This window comes from Peromyscus eremicus, chromosome 4, assembly GCF_949786415.1.
Source record: "Peromyscus eremicus chromosome 4, PerEre_H2_v1, whole genome shotgun sequence".
In the NCBI taxonomy this organism is placed as follows: domain Eukaryota; kingdom Metazoa; phylum Chordata; class Mammalia; order Rodentia; family Cricetidae; genus Peromyscus; species Peromyscus eremicus.
This window is the reverse complement of record NC_081419.1, coordinates 114,252,943-114,276,265: the sequence shown is the minus strand read 5'-3', so window position 1 is coordinate 114,276,265 and position 23,323 is coordinate 114,252,943. Positions and strand designations below refer to the sequence as shown.

The following is a 23,323-nucleotide window of genomic DNA, read 5'->3' as shown; positions in this document are numbered from 1 at the left end:
TAGACACATTGGTGATTCTCACTTAGCATCAGTTTCCTAACAGTAAAATATGAACACAGATATTTCCTGTGTACTCCTTTACTGGCTTGTTACACATATTGGAGATAAAATATATAAAGAATCTGGCATATAATAAATTGTAGTTAGATATTCCATTCTAGAGTTTAGTAATGCTTTATTTCCCTTCCAAGGCTAACTTCACATCAAACTTTTGAAGGTATATGCACATATGGATGGTAGGTTGCTGTTCTAATGTATTGTGTGTTGTACAAAATGTATCTTTAAAACAGATACATTTAATAATGAAAGCCTCATTTACCAGAAGTAAAATTTCTGGCATTTCCTTCCCAAACACAGCAAATTCCTCCCGCAGTGTTAGAATTTGTGGCGATGTTGGCATTCATGCAGGAAGAAGTGATGATGTGGGGCCCCCAACACCTAGCTAGCAATTGCCATGGCTTCTCACTTGATACATAACAACCACTCAGAAAGTAACTGGGTTGTATTCCTTGCCATAGAATGTTTTCCCTAATAGCCAATCAAAATTTCATTTTCTGAGGTGAGACTCTAAAAGCTTGAGAGGAAAATTGGATCAGATTTTAGTAAATGCCAAGTGTTCTGATTGTCCATCTTCTGCTGGAGATAATGACTGATTGCTTCTATTTTCTTAAGTTACTAAAGAGTTAATGCCTTCAGCCATATTCTTCCACCCCCACCCACTCCAGTAATTCTCTCAGATACACTTATCCTTCCTTTGATAACTGACTTTAGCCCTGTAATTTTCATGTTACTCTTGGCACTGACAGTTTGATTTTTCTGGCCCAGTTTATAATATAAATTTTATTCCATTTAATATCCATAATTTGGTCCTCTGTCTCAAACACATGACACCTTGTACTTTGTATTCTGTGTCTGTACATTCTGTCATGCTAGGTCTAATTATATTGCATGTACTTTGCAGAAAATGACAATGGGAATCTAGCAAATCACATTGCTTTTCCTAGCATTTTTCTCTAGCTGTAATAATGGAGTTTTAAAATTACTAGGCATTTACTGTTACTATAATATCAAGTCACAGCATATCATTTCTTATACACAAATATAATTAGACTAAGTAATTTGAATAAAAGCAGTCATTGAGAGAAGACTAGTAATAAGCAAAACAGTAATGTCTAAAACTATGAAGTCACTAACAAAGCTTTATTTCCCATAGTTTTTTTAAACTATTACCTTACATGTATTTTTTAATTAGGTTTACTTTATGTGTATGAGTATTTTGTTTGCATGTATGTATGTGTACCACATACATGCCCAGTACCTGTAGAGGGCAAAAGAGTGTACCAGATCCCCTGGAACTGGAGTTACAGATGTTTGTGAGCCACATGTGGATGCATGGAACTATAAATGGACATTTCCTGTCCCAATCACCTGGTCCCAGATAACCAACTCAGAGGCTGAATATAAATTATAAATGCGTGACTGATAACTCAGGCTTGTTAGTAGCTAACTCTTACATTTAAATTCACCCATATTTCTATTTAAGCCTTGCCATGTGGTGGTACCTTTATTAGCATGGCACATTCATCTCCTGTTCCTTTTGCATCTGGCTAGTGACTCCTAACTCCACCCTTCTCCTTCCCATCATCCCTAGTTTAGTCAGCCCACCTATACTTCCAGCTTGGCTACTGGCCAATCAGTGTTTTATTAAACCTATTTGAGTGACAAATCTACAGTGTACACAAGTATTATTCCATAGCATGGAACTGAACTCAGGTCCTCTGCAAAAGCAACCAGTGCTATCTCTCCAGTCATCTTAAGTTAAATTCATTAAAGAATTAGATATCCATCCAGGCTGTGGTTGTGCATGCCTTTAATCCTCTTCAATCCCGGCACTCAGGAGGCAGAGGCAGAGGCAGACAGATCTCTGTGAGTTTGAGGCAAGCTTGGTCTACAGAACTAGTTCTAGGACAGCCAAAGCTACACAAAAAGACCTTGTCTTAAAAACAAATTAGATATCAAAAAGCTGAAATTTGTAATGCACCAAATATAAAATACTGTGCAATATACATGGGTTATCTCACTTGCTTATCATAGTAAACTTAATGGAAAAGGCAGAAAATGAGGACTTATTAGATTGGAAGGCACAGTGAGGAACAATGATGCCATCTTGACTTGCAAACTATGTATGGCCCTCCATCAGCCACAAATGGGATAGAGAAAATTTCATTCATAACATTTTTAATTCTAGTTTAATTTATCTTACTCCCTGAATCTAAGCAGCAACCCAAATATACATAATTTTATAAACTGTATAGAATCTTTAACACAGTATGTTCATTAATACATTTATCATCATGTAAAGGTTAAATTTTAGGTTAGAATTTACCAGTTTCTTATGTAACTTGACAAGGGGCTAAATATCAAATAACCCGTGACTAGTTCTTACACGGTGTATCACACAAAATAAACAGAACATGTGACTACGAGTTTGCTACCAGGATCAAAACATAGCATCTTACCTCATAAATACATATCTATGTGTCAGTCAAAAATAATTAATTTTAGTAGATTTGCTTCTATTGAGGGGGGAATAAGTAAAGTTCGCCAGTGACAGAAGGATAAAATATATTAGGCCAATAAATGCAATCCTAGAGAAAACATGAGGAAATTTATGACCTGCTTTCAAAGTAAAATCTCATAACTTTTGTAAGTATAAAAATTTGACTACCTATATTTGTTCTGTATCAAATTCTTATGTCTCTAGAATGTGAGCATATCACATGCATGTGTGTTTTATTTCACAAATCATGGGGTTTTGTTTTTGTTTTCATTCTCATTTTTGTTTTTAGTACTGGGGATTGAACCAAGGGGCTTATACATGCTAAGCAAACATTTTACCACTGAGCTATAGTCGAATTCCTCTTTACTTTTTATTGTGAGGCAAGTTCTAACTAATTTTCCTAAGTTGGCCTTAAAATTTGGAGTTCTAAACCTCAGCCTCCCAAATAGATTGGTCATAGGCCCCGCCAACAAGCTGAAATATGTAGGATCAGTTTTATAATGTATTAAATTAAAGTACAGTAATTGAACTTTTTAATTCCCAACAGCATACCAAAGATAACATATATATGGTACATATATATATCAAAGATAACATAATATATATGACTTATGTTCCTATGAACAGATTTGTCAAAAATTGATTTGAGAATTTATTGAAAATTATTTTCTCAATTAAAATCCTAGTATAATCAATACTAGCTGGCATTTCTCAAATTATACCATGCCATTTAATTATATTAATTTCAATACCCCTCTGACCTACAGATAAGCCAATGAGAATATGAAATTTAAGAATGGAGATGTAGCTGAGTGCTAGACTGCTTACCCAGCATGTGCAAGGCCCCAGGTTCAATACCAAGGACTACAATACAAAACAGAAGAATTTAAAACTGAAAGGCCGAGTGGCAGCAGAGACATGGCATTTCAACACTGGGAAAAATGTGTAAGGGAAGTGGTGGCTTGGAGTCTTGCCTGGGCTAAATAGCAAGACTCAGTCTTTAAAAACTACATATAAAACATAGAAACATATGTGTGTGTGTGTTTCTATGTTTTTATTGCTAAATGCCATTTGTTTACACAGATACATTTTAATTAAATTCCACCTCAGAAATAAGCAGATTGTAAATGATCAATAAATTAGTATGACATTTGGATATATCTGTTTAATAGTGATATATTGAAAAAATGGTCTTGTAGTGTTATCTTGGCCTCTTTCAATGCTTCTAGCTTAAATTTTTTCAGTCTAAAATGTTTATTATTATAGTTCCTTGCTTTTGTGGAATTTGCATTTACATGGTAGAAATCCGCTCAGCATTTAATTTTTTTCAAGTGCATGTATTCATTTTGCTATAGGTCTGTAACTTATTTTTATTAATGTTTTTGGTGAGCATACAAAGCAATGAATTTCATCACTAATTGTCAGACATGTGTTGTATGTGGTTTTTACTCTTTGCTCTTTGGCTCTTTCGGGAGCCTGCCACCCAGCTGCCAAATAAATCCACAGAGTCTTATTATTACTTATAAATGCCTGGCATTTGCTTGACTTATTTCTAGCCAGCTTTCCTTAACTTAAATTATCTTCATTTACCTTTTACCTCTGAAATTTTTCCTTTTTTTCTGTATTCTTACTTTCACTCTTATTCCATGGCTGGCTATGTGGCTGGGTGGCTGGCCCCTAGCATTCTCCTCTCCTCGTCTCTTGCTCCTTGATCTCTCTTACTTCCTGATTCCTCTTTTTCTCCTTCTACTTGTTCTCTCTGCCTGCCAGCCCCTCCTATCTTTTTTCCTGCTATGCTATTGACCATTCAGCTCTTTGTTAGGCCAATAAGGTGTTTTAGACTGGCACAGTAACAAAGCTTCACAAGTTAAACAAATGTAACATAAAAGAATGCAACACATCTTTGCATCATTAAAGCAAATGTTCCACAGCATAAACAAATGTAACACATCTTAAAATAATATTCTACAACATTTCCCCCTTTTTGCCTAAATAAAAATGAAAGGTTTTAACTTTAACATAATAAAAATATATATAAATAACAGTTATCAAGTAAGAATTAATTTTCAATATTCAGTATATTTGTGTCTGGCAAATTTAGAGAAAATACTCCATCATCTATCCTATCTTAGTGACTCCAAAATTTTATACCCAATTTACTTCTATCATAACTAAGGAAAACTGTAACTCCAATTATTTAGTCTTTAACTCCATCAATGACCCTAGAAGTAATTAATATTACCTAACAACAGAGACGTCTTGCTGCCTGGACAGTTACTCATAGTTCCTCTGTAACATTGGGGCATCCATCTTCAGCCTACAGGCCTAGAATATCTGGCAGACTTTTCAGTGAAGCAGGAAATTTGAAGGACTGTCCTACCTTGTACTGGCAAAGTTCATTAGTTGCTTTCCTCTGTGTCCTGCAGAATGTCTGGCAGACTTTTCTGTGAAGCAGGAATCTCAAAGGACTTTCCTGCCTGTTTTAGCAAAGTTTAGCAGTCACTTTCCTGTGGGGCCTCCTGCATGTCCAATTTATACAGCACACAGTCAAGCAGTCAAGGCAAAAGCAGTTTCTTGCCCAAATGGCTAATCTTGCCACAATGAAAGCAAACTCCTATGGAATTTCTTCAATGTCCATCATCCTTTTATGAAGTAAATTGGTACTGCTAGGAGAAGATATATCTCATTATCATGAAAAGCATAAAGTTAACAAAAACATTTTAAATGCCATAGTCTATAGGCCTTTGAAGTGTTTGAAGGCTATTTATCGATCTAAAATATATCTCTGTATGATCCTGAAAATATACCTAACATATCTACAAATTTGATTGTTACAGATGACTAACTACTGACCTGTGTTTCTTGATTATTCTAAATAGTTTATAATAATAGCTTTCAAAAACTAGAAATTTACCTTACATTTTTAAATGAACTGCATAGGTACAATGCCTTAAACAAGAGTAGAAACATATATACAATATGCTGTAACAAAAATAACCTTAAATTTGTATCAATATACAAAAATCCTTTAAACAAGAGTAGAAACATATATACAGTATGTTATTAACAAGAATTACCTTAAATTTGTAACAATATACAAAAGTCCTTTAAACAAGAGTAGAAACATATATACAACATGTTTTAACAAAAATTACCTTAAATTTGTATCAATATACAAAAGTCCTTTAAACAAGAGTAGAAACACATATACAGCATGTTGTAACAAAAATTACCTTAAATTTGTATCAATATACAAAAGTCCTTTAAACAAGAGTAGAAACATATATACAATGTGTCGTAACAAAAAGTACCTTAAATTGGTATCAATATACAAAAGTACATACAAATACAAAATTTGTATTTGAGATTAATAGTTATTTTTTTACTTTAAAATATACCCTTTTATCATTCATAAATTCCTATATGCTCCTAAATGATAACAAACATTCATAACCCACCAAATAATCAAAAGCCTCCCACACCCCTCTTGGGAATGTGGACATTGTGTTCCCCAAACTGCTTCCTGTTGTCTGTGGGTGAAGACATCTTTACGGGTCCCTAATAATAAATAATGACCAAGTTCTAGGAAGACCAGCAATAACCCTGATCAAACCATATTAACCTGGAAGGAATCCACAGCCTCTTGTTTCCTGTGGAAACAAAAGCAAAACCTCTTCTCCAAAGCATTTTTTATTTCCATTTGACAAAACATTTGACTTCTTTTTTAAAGTTAAGATAGCCCTAAAGTATCTATGTTGGTTCAATTTTTGCAGTCCAGTTCACAATCCTATGTCTCCCATCAGTTTTTGCCCATCAGCAATCAAAAAATTCAAAATCAACACAATACTATATAGGATTCAAACTCCCTGTGTATTTCCCTTCTTTATGTGGCTTTTTTCTTTTATATTATTTTACTGTCTCTTTAAAGACTTTTTAAAAACTATTTATTTCTTTCTAAACTGCCTATACCCAATTTCTTTTCTTTCTTAAGCCTAAGTGCATTAAAAACACACAGGAACCTGTTTAGAGGTTTTTTTTCCAATCTGGACCTCTTTTACTGCAAATCTCTAGTCTTTTTGACTACATAAGCAAACTTTAAACTGCTAAGCTATGCCTGGATCCTCCATGTGGCCCTCAGCTTGCTCCAACTGCCCTTGGGTCATGAAAGCCAAGCTCGAGGCCCAGTGGGAGGTACATGACCAGGAACTGCACTCAACTTTCCTAGAACTCTAGAATACTGATGCTTGTGCTGTCACAGGCATTTTTACTTACTTTTGTTCCTATTTAACATACTGACTCCTCAAGGGCTCACCAGCAGGCAGAAACTTTTAAAGAAACCACCACCCAGCTCCCAAATAAATCCAGAGTCTTATTATTACTTATAAATGTCTGGCATTTGCTTGGCTTGTTTCTAGCCAGCCTTTCTTAAATTATCCCTGTCTACCTTTTGCCTCTGGGCTTTTTCCTTTTCTTACTTCTGTATATCTTACTTTCACTCTTATTCCATGGCTGGCTGTGTGGCTGTGTGGCTGGTCCCTAGCATTCTCCTCTCCTTGTTCTCTTGCTCCTTGATCTCTCTTGCTTCCTGATCCCTCTTTTTCTCCTTCTATTTATTCTCTCTGCCTGCCAGCCCCTCCTATCCTTTCTCCTGTCTTGCCGTTGGCCATTCAGCTCCTTATTAGACCAATAAGGTGTTTTAGACTGGCACAGTAACACAGCTTCACAAGTTAAACAAATGCAACATAAAAGAATGCAACAGGGCAGTGGTGATGCACGCCTTTAATCTCAGCACTCGGGAGGCAGAGCCAAGCAGATCTCTGGGAGTTCGAGTTCAGCCTGGTCTATAGAGCAAGATCCAGGACAGGCACCAAAACTACACAGAGAAACCCTGTCTTGAAAAACCAAAAAAAAAAAAAGAATGCAACACACCTTTACATCATTAAAGCAAATGTTCCACAGCATAAACAAATGTTTCACAACAGACACGTGTGTTATACTTTGTCCTCACCTGTTCCCTTTCTCAGTGCCTTCCTCTCCTCCACTTGGTTTCCTTTCTTCCCCTAGCTAGTCCCCTTCTGCTTTCTTACTGCATGTATTTCATCAGTCACTTCTTTTCCTCATTCTAGTTTCATGACTTATACACACACACACACACACACACACACACACACACACACACGGGGGGGGGGAGAGAGAGAGAGAGAGAGAGAGAGAGAGAGAGAAAGAGAGAGAGAGAGAGAGATTATCAGTTTCTTTTTAAAAACGATACCTATGCCGGGCGGTGGTGGCGCACGCCTTTAATCCCAGCACTCGGGAGGCAGAGGCAGGCGGATCTCTGTGAGTTTGAGGCCAGCCTGGACTACAGAGGGTGTTCAAGGAAAGGCGCAAAACTACACAGAGAAACCCTGTCTCGGAAAAAAAAAAAAAAGATATCTATACTGATTCTCTCTGTTTACATTCCTATCATCAGTTAATATGGGTTCTGATTTCTCAACTTCCTTGCTTTTATTTCTTGTCATTTATTTTCTTGATGATAGCTGTAGTGGCTGGGGTAAGATAGAATCTCCAAGACATGTTCATTAAATTAAGAATTTCTCTTGATAAGGATGTTGAACACATTTCCAAGTATTTATTGAATATTTTTATTTTTCACTTTGAGAATTGTTTATTCCAATCATTAGCACATTTGTTCATTGGCTGGTATATGGGTTTTTATTAATTTCTGCAATACTTTATATATCCTGGGTGTTAATTCCCTGTCTAACACTTAGATTAGGCAAGGAATTTTTTCTTATTCTTTTTTTATATATACACAGGGTCTCATTAAGTAGCCTGGGCTGTCCTGGAACTCACTTTGTAAACCAGAATTCTTGTGATATTTCCCATTAGATTCTTATTTAAAAAATCCTTGAAGTGCCTTATCCATGTTTGTAGCTTAAGTTTTCCTGCCTGGCCCACAGTCAGGACAAATCTCTATCACCTGCCAGTCCCACAGCCTCAGACCCGACCAAGTAAACACAGAGACTTATATTGGTTACAAACTGTATGGCCATGGCAGGCTTCTTGCTAACTGTTCTTACAACTTAAATTAATCCATTTCCATTAATCTATGCCTTGCCACATGGCTCGTGGCTTACCGGCATCTTCACATGCTGGTTGTCATCCTGGCGGCTGGCAGTGTCTCTCTGACTCAGCCTTCCACTTCCCAGCTTTATTCTCCTCCTTGCCCCGCCTATACTTCCTGCCTAGCCAACGGCCAATCAGTGTTTTATTGATTAATTAGCAACACATTTGCCATACATCCCACAGCATATGTTTCTTGTAGAAATTCCAAAGTTTTGGGTCTTATACTATGGTGATGTTTGATCCATTTTGAATTGATTTTGTGCAAGATAAAATAGGGATCAAATTTAATTCATTTACATGTAGGAATCCAGTTTTTCCGGAAGCATTTGTCAATGAAAGTATCTTTCTCTGACGTATGCCTTTTACACGTTTGTCAAACATGAGATGATTGTAACTTTATGAGTTTATTTGCAGGCTCTCTACTTCACTGGTCTGTATGTCTGTGATTAAGATTAATATCAGGGTTATTGCCCTAGCTAAGACTCAAGTACTATAATAAGTAGGAATGGAGAGTATGGGCAGCCTTGTCTTATTCCAGATCTTAGAGGAAATGCTGTCAATTTAGTATTTTGTTGTCTGTGAGTTTGTTATCTACAGTCTTATTGTGTTGAGATTTATTCTACCTCTTCATGGTCTCTTTGATCATGAATGGATGTTGAACTTTGTCAGAAGTCTTTTGTAGATCAACTGAGATGATAATGTAATATCTGTCCTTACATTTATTTATGTGGGAATTATACTTATTGATTTGTATATGCTAAACAAGCCACAGAACTCTGGAATCAAATAAATGTGGTCATATCATACTATAGTTAAAACATTAAATATAGTGAACAAATTATTTTGAAAGCTGAGAGAAACATTACATATAAAAGAACATTTCAATAATGGCTTTCTCAGCAAAAACTTTAAAAGCCTGAAGTGTTTGGATTGATGTGCCAACCCTGATTGCTATACCCAGAAAAATGATCTGTCATAATTAAAGGAGAAAGCAATAATCTCCATGGAAAAGCAGGCTAAAGGAATTTATGGCCACGTCATCTCCACAGAAGATTCTTGAAAAAAGTCCTTTGGACTGATGAGAAAGATAAATACATCCATAAGGCTACAGGAAAGAGGAAACTGCTGGAACAGTAGTTAAGAAAATGAGGAGTAAGAAACCACCAACCACTACAAAATTAATAAAGACATGAATTAATATATACCTTTTGGTAACAATTCTAGATACTTATGACCTCAGTTCTCTAACCAAACGAAACAGATCAGCATACTGGATTTTAAAACAATATCTATTAATTTGTTGCCTCCAAGAAATGGCCGTTACCATCAAAAGCAGGTACAATCTTGGGATGAAAGGATGGAGAAAAGTATTCTAAGCAAATAGAACAATAAATAGGTGTTGTTGTTTTAATAATTGACAAAGTTGACTTCGAACAAAATTAATTTAAAACAAATAAGATTACTTTCTATGGATTAAAGGACAATCTGTTAAAAGGATATTATAGTTCTAAATATATACCCACCAAATCTTGTGCACCTAATTTCATGAACATTACTCTTTATAAAGACACAGATTTGTCTCAGCACTATAATAATGGATGATTTAAATATCAGATTCTCATTGATGAGTATGTCTTGTTAACCAGAAATAAAGAGAAATTTTTTTATTAAATTACAATAGATCAAATGGACTGAAGAGACATCTACAGAAGGAACTTTCCATATTAGGACACTAACTAAAGCTTAAGAAATATAAGAAAATTGAAATAATATATTGTTTTCTCTCTGATAGTAGGATAAAACTAAAAATAAACAGCAAATGAAAGTATCTGTATCTTCTATATATACAAAATAGTCTATATTTTCTATATACACAAATTTATGAACATTAAACTTTTTATAATCATTATTACCCTGACCCAAAAACCAGATAAAGACATACAAAAATATATAAATTTATTTCCCTAATAAACATAGATGCAAAAATTCTCACCAAAGAATTGAAAACAGAGTTCAAGCACATATCAAAAGGATCATTCATCATCATCAACTTGGCTTCATTCCATATATGCAAGGATAGTTCAACATATGCAAATCAGTAAATATAATACATCATATAAATGGACTCAAAGACAAGAATAACATGGTGATTTCAATAGATGCTGAAAAGGCTTTTGACAAAAATCAGTATTCCTTTACAATAAAAGCCCTGAAAAGACTGGGAATAGAAGGTCCAAATAACAAGAAGGTCCAAATAATACTCAAGATATAGGCATAGGACAGTGTTCCATCTAAGCGCAAATCAGGTCTAAGCCTGCTTAGCTTCCAAATCAATCATATTCAGGGTGGTGTGTTCATGGACAGGAAGGACTTTATTAATACACTCTAGTAGTCACTTGGAGAAGAAGGCCAACAATAGCCAAATAGAACCTGTGAAAGAAAAGGCTATAAGCTAAATAATCAAGTGAAGACACAGTCTGCAGAATGGGAGATAATTTATCTGCCTATACCTCTGACATAGAGTATCTAGAATATACAAAGAATTCAAATATCTAAGAACAACCCAATCAATAAATGGGCTAATAAAATGTTCAGACAGTTCTCAGAAGATAAAATACAAATGGCCAATGATCATATGGGGGAAAAAGTTGCGTGTCCTTAATTATCATCCTTAGCTTTCAGGAAAAATCAAATTAAACTACTTTGAGATTCTACCTCACCTCAGTCAGAATGCCAACAGATGATGGCCAAGATATAGGGAGGAATGGGGAACCCTTATTTGTTGCAGGAGATTTGATCACACTGTGAACCCTGAGATTGCACTGTTTACTGGAGGAACCTGTGGTTCTACCTGTGCTGTTGCTCAGCCCTAGTACATACCTTTAATCTAACAGCTTTCTGTTTGAATATTGTAAACAGGATTAAATAAAATCAACCATAGGTCAAGAGGAAGAGCAAGCAGCCAGTTGACAGGAAAACTACCATAGAGTGTAAGAAGAAGTCAGGAGGATGGGGGGGCAGGAAGAGGAGAGATGCATAGGAAGTAGAAGGGAGGGACATCCTGTTGGAGAAGTTTGTTTTAGCCAGCATAGGAGAAAGCTCTTTCTGGGATGTCAGCAGAGGTAGAAGGTCAGCTGGGTAGTTTCTCTACCTCTCTAAACCAGTAGACTTTCATCCCAGCATCTGGCTCCTGAGTCTTTATTGTTAAAATTGAATAATTGGGATTTAGTTAAAAATATTTGGCACCCAATGTGGGGCTGAACCCATGACCCTGAGATTAAGAGTCTCATGTGCTACCAACTGAGCTAGGTGGGCTTTCACATCGGCATCTGGCTCCCAAATCTTTATTGGTAAAATTGAATGGTTTAGATTTAGTTAAAAACAATACTTATTTACAGTAAACTGGTGCTGCCATTATGGAATTCATTGGTAGGATCTCAAAAAACTAAAAACAGAACTACTATGTGACCCAGATATACCTCTTCTAGGCATATACCCAAATAACTCTATATTCTAGTTCAGAGATACTTGCACATCCATGTTTATTGCTACCCTATTCATAGCAGAAAGGAAATGGAACAGTTTAGATGCTCATCGAAAGATAAATGAATAATTTTATATATATATATATATACTGCAATGGAATTTTACTCAGTAATAAAGAATAATGAAATGTGCAGGAAAATTTATGAAAGTAGAAATAGCATACTAAGCAGAGTGACTGAGGCACAGAAAGACAAATACTGCATATTGCTCTCATATGCAGATCCTACCTCCTAATTTGTGTGTGTGTGTGTGTGTGTGTGTGTGTGTGTGTACAATGAAGGTTTTTTTTTCAGCAACAAAGAAGAGTGAATATAGTTTTCAAGGAAATGCATGTAGCTGAAAGTAATCATGTTAAGTGAATAAGCCAGTCCTAGAAGACAAACATTGTATGTTTGCTTTGATCTGTGGTACCTAGACTTTATATAAATGCACAAAATCGTATGTGTATGTATATATGACATTAAAGTAGCAATTAAAGCAAAATTGTCTAAGGGAACAAGGGTCTAAATAGAGTAGGCAAGGTTAGAAAAGGAAAGATGGGGTATAGGGAAGGAATACATTCAATGTATAGTATATAATTGGATTTAAATATCCCTATGTAACACAGTATTGTGTACAATGAATATACATAAAAGTAAAGGATATTGGGACTGGCAAGATGGTTCATTGAGTAGAGGCGCTGATGATCAGAATTTGAGCATCCTGGGACTCACATCACAGAAAAGAGAAAGCTGAACATTTCCTGAGTCCATATGTTCATTGTGGCACATGCGCGCGCACACACACACACATACACACACTTAATAAAAATTATTTACAAATTTAAAGCCAATATTGTTAAAATACTAATAAACAAAGGCAGGAAGAGGAAATACAGAGATCAAAAAAGAAACAAAGAAAAAAACATTTTTCCCAAATAAAAAATGTTTTAACAAAATTATCCAAATGTATGAAGCTGAATGACAAAACCATAAATAAAAATTAAATACAACAGAGCCCATTAATATTCAGCCTTCCTGTATGCTAAAAGTACATTGTTTTTCTTGGCCTTCTCTCTCTCTGAAGCTGTGGCAGGCCCCCTCTGAGTGTTCCCTGGTCTCAGTTTTTAAGAATAGTTTTTTTATTTATAAAATAAATTTATAAAATAAAACTATTTTAAGAATAGTTTCTCTCTTAAGGTGGTGCAGAGCATGGCATAGCCTTGTAGTATTGCTGTATTAGTCAAGGTTTTCTAGAGGAAGAACAGAACCAATAGAATGATTATATATATACATATACATATATATATATGGGGGGATTTATTAAAATGGCTTACAGGCCATGTTCAGGTAGTCCAACTATGGCTGTCTATCAATGAAAGGTCTAAAAATCCAGTAGTTGTTCAGTCCATGAGGCTGGATTTCTCAGCTCGCCTTCAGTATTTACCAGAATTCCAAGGAAGCAGGCTGTAATTGCAGTGAAAAAATGGACTTGCCGGTGAGAGCAAGCAGGCAAAGAGAAAGCTTCCTTCTTCCATGTCCTTGATATTGGCTGCCAGCAAAAGGTACAGCCCAGAATAAAGGTGGGCCCTCCCACCTCAAAAGATCTGCATTAAAGGTATGTCTTCCCACTTCAAAGATCTGGATTAGAAGTGGGTCTTCCAACTTAAAATAATTTAGCTAACTAAAGGAAATCCCTCACAGGTGTATGTGGGTTTTAAGTTAATTCCAGATGTAGTCAAGAATAGCCGCAGTTGAGCTCTCAAAAGCTATGATTATCAGCATAAAACTTGGCCCATCAACATTCTGTCACAGAAAAAGGAGGGGATCATGAGATGCCATCCCTCCATAAAGATATAATGTTAATGAAAGGGCCTTGTCTTCATTAACATAGCACTATTTTAGCTCACGTAAATAACTCCTTAATCAACCATGCTCCTGTAAACACCCTAATTAAACTCAGTAGATCATAAAGAAATGGGGGCAGAGGGAGGGAGAAAGAAAGAGGAAGGAAGAGGGGAGGAGGGAGAAAAAGGGGGTAGAGGGAGAAAGAAGAGAGACCAGGAGAGAGAGGGAGAGAGGAGGAAGAGGGGAGAGAGAGGAAGAGGACAATGGTCCATTAAAAGAAGAACTGGTTGGGAAAGAAAAAGGGTTGAGCAATAGCACTGGGTGGGGGGCAAGAAAGGGTTAAGAGATGTGTGTGAATGTGCTCAGAATACTTCGTGTGTGTGTGTGTGTGTGTGTGTGTGTGTGCGTGTGCGTGTGCGTGTGCGTGTGTGTGTGTGTGTGTGTGTGTGTGAAAGTATCACAATGAAACCTACCATTACATATAATTAATATATGCAAGTAAAACAGGGGGAAAAAAGCCATGCTCAGCAGCCCTCAAGTGGTATGTCATGACAAAATGTTATCTTTGTCCTGCTGACTGATCCACCGATGTGATCCCTGTCTCATCTGCACCAGCCACTGGAGCTGATGTTCCTGGGAGCCTGGCTTGTCCTGAGAAGGGAGGCCTGGCCTCCATCAGGCTTCCCTTGGGAAGCAGCTTCTGGGTCCTCACGAGGAACTGCGGGGCTGAAGCTGTACTCAGCTTCTTGCTTGTCTGCATCTTGTGTTTTATGTATTTTTTCCGTTATTTTCCATATCTTTCTGCTGCCTTTGTGGGTTTCCAAAGCTTTTCTTCTATTTCCCTTTGCAATAAAGTCATTTTTTAATTCTTTTTTACTCTCCTCTTTCACTGCCTCAGAGGTTTTCTCTAGTTTGCTGTCTACACCCCTGTGACTTACAAACAGCTTCAAACAAACAAACAATCAGCTCAGAGTGCTTTCCACGACTGTATCTGGTGCTGACACTTGTAGACTCCATGCATCTTAGGTCGGTTTCCAAATGCCTCATTGAAGTAGATTACAGCTTTTAAAACGATCAACAAAGGGATTATTTTAACATTTCATTAGTAACTCTGGACTGTAAAGCATCTCAAGTACTACAATGCAAGCTCTAACACTCCGAGAAAGTTTTTAAACTAGAAACTGCATTTTGTGAATGTTTTCGATGTCTTCAAATTTTATAGAAATGCTTTGTATGTTGCAGATACTGAAGCAGAAAGATATAATAAAAAACAAAAAGAAATGAATGTCACCACACAGGTAAATATTTTTGCTAAATCATATTTTTTCAATAGAAAATTTTGGTTATAGGCACTGTTAATAGTGTGTATTCAGCATGCTCTGAATTTCTCAAACAGATAATTAGCTATTGTTGCATTTTTACTTTGAAAAATTCTCACTCTGTAGTATTCCTTCCTTCAAAGAAGACTGTTCACTGGTCTGAGCCTTTCCCTGGGCTCTGGCTGGCCTGCAGCCCTCAGTGTTTAAACAGAAAGGTCTCAAGCACTTTAGTAACCTCAGAGTGTCCTCTGGCGTCTTAGAGGGAGGGGATTCAATTCTTCACTCTACTCTCAGCCCAGCGACTAGTGTAAGGTTGTATGTAAGTCATTTGCAGACATGCCTTTGCTTGAAACCTGTTATTGCTCAAGATGCAGAGGTAACTCTGACCCATAAATGTCCTCTCAATGCCTAGTGTAGTTAGGAATCTACCCTGCGTGTATAACCCTGGCAAGAAAGAATCCTAAATGGTTCTCCAGGAGCTCTCAACATACACAAAGTCCCAAACACACCACCTTTGTATCAAAGACAAAAGAGGAGTGTGTCAAGTCAGCGTGTTGATGCGCTGTATCTCTCCCAATTCTTTGGCTTATGTTTTCTAAAACATCCCTAAAACAGCCTCGTGGAGCCTAGACTTAAGAGGTGAAGAGATCACAGGCCAAAGACCTAGCTCCCAAGCTTGGTGCAGTGTTTCATGGCTCCTTAACAATGAAGTGAGCCGCTCTTGCTGAATGTATTCTGTCACATTTGTACCATCATTGCAGACCAGGAAGGTTTGGGCTATCTTTTCATGACAATGACCACTAATGTTCCAACAACAAAACCACCGAAACAATACTGCTCTTCCCCTAGTTTTCCCTTTCGGACTTGCTTTCTGACTTTAACGTGCTACAGTCCACAAAAGCTGTCTACTCTGCTCCAAAACACTCACACATTCTCTCTCTCTCTCTCTCTCTCTCTCTCTCTCTCTCTCTCTCTCTCTCTCTCTCTCTCTCTCTCTCTCTGCTTAAAGCAGTAGTTCTCAACCTTCCTAATGCTGCAACTCTTTAATACAGTTTCTCATGTTGTGGTGACCCCCCAACCACAAAATCATTTTCATAACTATAATTTTGCTACTGTTATGAATTGTAATGTAAATATATGGTATGCAGATGGTCTTAGGTGACCCCTGTGAAAGGGTTGTTAGACCCCCCCACAAAGGGGTCACAACCCACAGGTTGAGAACCATTGGCTTAAAGTTAATGATTCTTGTGTTAATGATTCAGTACTTTCAGAAGCTCTGTATATTATTCCCTTCAGTATTAAAGAATGACCAACACAGGCATGAGGCATCTGATCCCAGCACTCGGGAGGCAGTGGCAGGAGCATTGGCACAAGTTCAAGACAAGCCTGATCTATATAGCAAGTTTCAGGCCAGCTAGGGCTAAACTGTGTGAATTTGTCTCCAAGTTATAAAAAACAAAGTAATAAAATAACAGTGATCACAGAGGTAATAAACTCTTGGGTGTTTGATAGAATAGTAGTATGAGGGAATCACAAAGGCCTGCTAAAACAACTCAAGTGCATGATTGATGGGCCACTGGGACAACAATCACAACCAATAACACTCTAAAGCGGGGAAGCAGCGGTGTTGCCCTCAGCATGGAGCAGCTCCCTTCTCAACTCGCCTAGTGTCATTTGTGCTTACTGTGATATTAACATTGTGGTCCGATAAATAATTCCACTTTTTAAAAAGGCACATTTCCAGAGTCATGATTTATGATGCAGTCAGTTTATATTTGGAGTTGTGTTCTCATAGGTATACAATATTTTAAACTTTATCAGATCCCTTCACATGTACTATTCATTCTTCTTAATGCCTTTGTATAGAATTGGTTATTCAAATGCTTATCCACAACTTGAAAATGAGAATAGCTTAGCCCATTAAAAATGTAAGAATCTTAGGATTACAAGAGTTCAATGTGTTCATTCATCAGACACAATACCTATTATGTACCACACAGTAGCTCTAATTCAGAGTTTTCAAAAGGTTTTAAATGTTATTTTATGTTTTCCAGACCTCTATTTGATAACACTTCTTTGAGCTTCTGGTGTATAATATGGTATCTTATTCATCTTTCCCTAGCCCAATCTTTGCAATGTGATAGATACTATAAAAGTGTACACATTTAATTAAAGGTGCTTCCATCTGTTCAAGGCTTGGTCATAGAATTCATGGAGTCTTCAACCTCTAGACATTTGGTCTCTTTCAAACCACCCATCTTGAATCATACTTTTGCAGATAGTACCTTCCCTCTTTATCTCTATCCAGAATCTGGCTTTCTCCTAAGCACTTCTTTCCCTGGTACCCTCTAGAATACTGTTTCCCACAATCCACTTGTTCCGGTCCAGGATAGGGCGGTACACATCTGTAGCCCTTTGTATTTGTTCAGTTGTTGGAATGTATGGAGATGAGGGCAGAAGGGTAGCTCTGGTGTTTCTGTTTTCACTTTACTCTTGCACATTGCTCTGTTCATGAACTCTAGGTTTGTCCCTTCATTACTTAAATCTTGCTACCACTAATCATCCCTTTCTCTCCTTCCCTGGGGTCACAGTCCAGAATCCCAGTTCCTCATGACCACCGGTACCATTCCATGTTGTTACACAAACACTCCAGCCTCACCAGTACCTCAAGGCCATCTGTCCTTACATTTGCTCTTCACTGTCTCTGTGTCCTCATTCCCTTCTTTTCTTATTTCCTCATGGCTACATAATCATAGCACTTTCCAAAACCTGTGAGGACAACCATATTTCAGGAGGTTTGGGGATTATACTAATATATACCTCATACAGCATTTATCAATCACCGGTTTTAAGTGAACAGTTCACTGCTGTTAATTACATTCACTCAGTATGCACCTAATTTCCAGGACTCATTTTATCTTGGAAAACAGAAGCTCTAACAGTTAGCTAACAACTCCCCATATTTTCCTCCCTCTGCAGCCCCGGCAACCAACTTTGTACTTGCTGTTTCTATGAAGTACTTTAGGTATTTCATGTAAGTGGAAGCATACAGCACTTCTCATTTAGAGGCTGATTTACTTTGTGTTCTCAAGTCTTTTGCTTAGTTTTCAGTCATGTTATTTGTGAGGGTTTTTATCGTTGCTTTTGTTCTTTCTTGTAGCAGCTTTTTATATATTCTAGCCATTAACTTTTTATCTGATTTGGAAATTTTTTTCCAATTCCATGGGTTGCCTCTTCACTCATCTATAGGGTCCTGGTTCCTTGCATAGCAGTTTTTAATGTTTCTATTGTCCAATTTATCTCTATTCACTTCTATGACTACAAATATGGGATCATATCGAAGGTAGTCTTACTAATTTAATGTCATGAAGCTTTTCCCTTACGGTTTCCTCTAAGACTCTAGTGGGCAAAGATCTTACATTTAGCTCTTTGGTTATTTGAGTTTTATTTATGATGAAAGCTAAGATCCATTTTTACTGTTTTGCATATGGAGATGGTTTTTCCAGCACAGTTGTTGAAATGTCCATCCTTTCCCATGGAATGGCATTGGCTGCCTTGTCAAAAAGCATCCAACCATATAATGGAGAGTTTGTTTCTGGCCTCTCATATTCTGTTATAAACATCTGTTTCTGTTGTCAGTACCCCACAATGCTTTTTTTTCACTTTTCATTTTTTGTAGTGTGTGTGTGTGTGTGTGTGTGTGTGTGTGTGTGTGTGTGTATACTCATTTTCTGCAGTCTGAGGACTGAACCCAGGGCCTCATGCATGTTAGACAAGTATGACAATATTTTTCCTACTGTAATTTGTTGTAAATTTGGGTATTAGAAAATATGAAACATCCAAGTTTTCAAGATCATTTTGACTATCCCGAATTCCTTGAGATTTGTATTTTAGGATGAATTTTCTATTTCTGCAAAAATATACCACTGGAATTTTTACAAGGGTGGCATTAGATTTGTAGCTCAGTTTGGGTATTATTGATAACTCAACAATATTAAAATTTCTGTCCATAAACATAGTCTGTATCTCTATGTATTTGTTTCTTCTTTAACTTCTTCCAGCAATGCTCTGTAGTCTGCTGTATGTGTCTTTGCCTTCTTGCCTAGGGTTTCTAAGTTCTGTGCTCCTTTTGAGGATACTATTCAATGAATTGTTTTCTTACTTTCCTTTTGGGTTGATTGGATTGGCTGGTTGGTTTGTTGGTTGGTTGGTTGGTTATTTTAAGAAAACAGGATATCAGGTAGCACAGATTTACTTCAAACTCAATGTTGTAGCTGAAGTTGACCTTGAACTCCTGATCTTCCTATATCCACCTCCCATGCACTGGGATTGCAGGCATGATCCAGCATGACTAGCTAGAGTCTGGGGTGGTATTTTTTGTGTTTGTTTTTGCTTTTTTTTTTTTTTGTGTGTGTGTGTAGCAGTTTTGTAAAGAATCTGTAAGGTTTTCTACACATATGATTAGGTTTTCTGTTGATAGATAACTCTATCTTCTCCAAGTTGAATAGATGTTTTTTCCTGTCTAATACTCTGGGTGGAACTGTCAATGCTATGCTAAATATAAGTGGCAAAATTGGATGTCCTTGTCTTGATCTTAATGTTAAAGGAAAAGCTCCCAATCTAAGACAAATGAGTATGATGTCAGGTAAGCAGTGTTAGCACGTGGTCTTTATTATATTGAGGTAATTCTCTTTTATTCCTTATTTGTTGATTTTTACTATAAAAAAGTATTGACTTTGTCAAATATTTTCTCTGCATATTGGACATCATTGAGTACTCAATGTGATATATTACATTTATTAATTTTCAAGAAAATTAAGCTATCCTTGCATTCCAAGAATGACTTCTATTTCTCCACAGTATCTAAACTGTTTAATATACTACTGAATTCAGTTTTCTGGCTTTTTGATGAATATTTTTGTATCAATTTTATCAGAGATATTGGTCTATAGTTTTCCTTCCTTGTACTTTCCTTGTCTCGCTTTGATAACAGAAACTGGGTTTGAAAGTTTTCCTTCTGCTAAAATATTTTAGGAGATTGAGAAGTTTCAGTTCTTTTTTTGTAATTTTAGAATATACATATATACATACATACATACATATACAATGTGAAACAAGATTCACATACAAATATAAAATATAAAAGCTGTAAAAAGTAAAATTAGAAAAGATACATACACATATATCTCATATATTATAGAATATCCTAGAAGAAACTAGAAAACTGCATTTTCAAATACATTTATAATTTGGAAATACAAGAATATTCACATAAATAGGAATAAATAAAGTGTCTCACTTACTTTTCTATTGCTGTGACAAAACACCATGACCAATAAAACTTATAAATGAGAGCATTTAATTGGACTTATGATGTGAGATGATTAGAGTCCATGATAGCAGAGCAAAGGCGTATCAGCAGAAACAGCTGAGAGCTCACATTTTAATCTGCAACCAGGAGGTAAAAGAGAGAGCATTGGGAATGGCATAAGTCTTTTGGAATCTCAAAGCCTGCCCCCAGTGACACACCTCCTCCAATGAGACTGCATCTCCTAATCCTTCCCAAACAGTTTCACCAACTGGGAACTAAGTATTCAAACATATGGGACTATGGGGATCATTCTCATTCAAACTGCCACATAAAGAAATGAATAACCTCACCAGGAGTTAGGTAAGGTTTTCCCACCAACTAAATTTCAGCACCAAATTCACAAAAAAAGGCTTTTGGTATTTCTTCTGAATGAGAGAACCACAGTTAAGGCTTTGGGATCTGATAAAAAAAAAAAAAAAAAAAAACAGCTTCTTAAAATAGTAGGCTTCAAACACTACACATCCTGGACTGAATGTAGAGACTGCAAAAAGTTGAGCAATAATAAAACATTTCTGAATGAACAATACCCAAAGGTTAATTCAGACTCAAACATGTAATGAATCTGGTGTTTCTGCAAGCACTTATACATAGCACATTGCACAGTGTCATTGTAACTTGGTTCTAAATACACCACAAGCACACTTGCACTTCGCATGACATCATGCCATGCATTGCCAACAAATACCACTCTGAAACACTACAGCTCAGTTTCAGACCTATTGTAAATTATATATTTCATTGTTCTTACTTGGTATCCAAAACTGCTTTTATAAAGACATATAATTTAATTATGAAAACAAAAATGTTGAAATTTTCCAGCCATCATTTTATAACATGTTAGTATAAAGTTAGTATATATTTGGATTGTATTGTGTTAGAACATTTGATGCTAATAATTGCTATTTAGGTTGTTGATTGAGTTTTAATTTGAAAATTTTAATTTGATTAATTTTGGCTTGGAATTAGGACAGAATTCCAAAATCTATGAAACAACATACTCTTGCTGTTTTAAACCATATGCAAACAAAGAGGCATTCTTGGCATTGATGATTCCATCATGTTTTACTGCGAAATCTCAACCCTGATGAAACACTGTCCTCTGTGTCCTCAGTTACACACCTGAGTAGTTGACATGGCTGGGAATAAATCAGAAAACCAGTGCCTCATTTTACTATCAGGACCACCAGCCTCAAGTAGGCCTTTAGTGTTTCCCAGGAAACCCTAACATCTGACTAGTCAAGCTTACTGTAGCTCTTTCTTCTCAGACTTCTAATAGATGCACCCTTCATTTCTGGCAGATGATCACACTTTCTTTTCTTACTGAAAACAGTTTTCAAAACAACCAATGTAAAAAGCAAATCTGCAGCTATCTACCCACAACTCTCTCAACCTATCATCTATTGTGTATGCCAACACAACCCCAGACACAAACTACATAGGCTCACTATGAGGGCATCTAAAAGGAACTCTGACTTTCCTTAACCCTAACTTTCCTCCCCCAGTGTCTCCCATGTTAGTTATTGGCTCCTCTGTCTACTATATGCTTAGATGAAGGAGCTCCTAAAGTCATGTCTACTTCTTTCTCTCATACACAGCTCTCCAGTTCTCTTGGTCCTTAAGATACATAATGCACCAAATCATTTCAACTGTTCCACTGCCAACCATCAAGGTCACTCACCATCTTCCAGATATCCAGTCTACATCTTGTCTACTGTAGTCTATTATCTTATGGTATGCATTCCATAAAACTTCTCCTTATGTTCCAAAGAACATACTATAACCTAGTAGTTGAAGACATTAGAAGGTAGCATGAAAATATGCAATAAAATAATCAGCAAATGCTTTGCCAAAAGAAATTTATTTTGTCTTTTTTTAATAAAATTTTATGTTCGGGTACAAAATGGGTTTTGTTGCATGTTTGTCCCACATTTGTGTCATTATAGTTTGTTTCTAGCATGTCCTCATTAACCTACCCTATCTCTTATAGGTCCTCCTTGCTGATTTTTTTTCATTACACCCCAAATATCCCCACTATTGCCTTCATGCCATAAGTATTCTTTTACACCTCCCTACCCCTCAAAATCTCTTCCTCCACTATCCTGGTCCTCTTTCTAGTTCTGTGATACACACACACATACACACACACACACACACACACACACACACACACACACACACACTCATTCATTCATTCACAACACTTATTCATGTCCCATTGTACAACCTTAGATGTTATAGAATACCCTGGAAGAGACTGTTGTTTTCAAACACATTAATTTCAAACATTAATTCAGCAATATATGGATATTCACACTAAGGGGGAGAAATAAAAAATAGCAGTAACTATATATATATATCGGTACGATTTTCCCACCTTGAGTTTTCCTCAACCCCTTCTTTTATCATACAGATTTTTAGGTTTAGTCTCTTGATCATATCTCAGACTTCTTGGATACTATGGTCATACTTTTTTTCTTTATTGATCTTTGAATGTAGTACATTCTAGATCTTGTCTTCCATCTCTGACAGTTTTCCTACTGACTGGTTCAGTCTAGTAGTGATGCTTTCCACTATA

General features: G+C 36.5%; 1 protein-coding gene across 7 annotated transcripts in view; it reads left to right on the top strand.

Annotated features, from left to right (window-relative positions):
* Sel1l2 (SEL1L2 adaptor subunit of SYVN1 ubiquitin ligase) overlaps positions 1–23,323 on the top strand; it is a 141,323-nt gene that overhangs the window by 33,695 nt on the left and 84,305 nt on the right. For 5 of the 7 annotated variants that reach the window (XM_059261526.1, XM_059261523.1, XM_059261524.1 and 2 more), the window contains one exon: positions 15,301–15,356. The exons of 1 other annotated variant lie outside the window; for it this stretch is intronic. In XM_059261526.1, coding sequence (XP_059117509.1) covers positions 15,301–15,356 — 56 coding nt within the window. Of the gene's footprint in view, positions 1–15,300; positions 15,357–15,993; positions 16,088–23,323 lie in introns of those variants that run through there. One more of the 7 variants, XM_059261529.1, reaches the window with a different exon arrangement.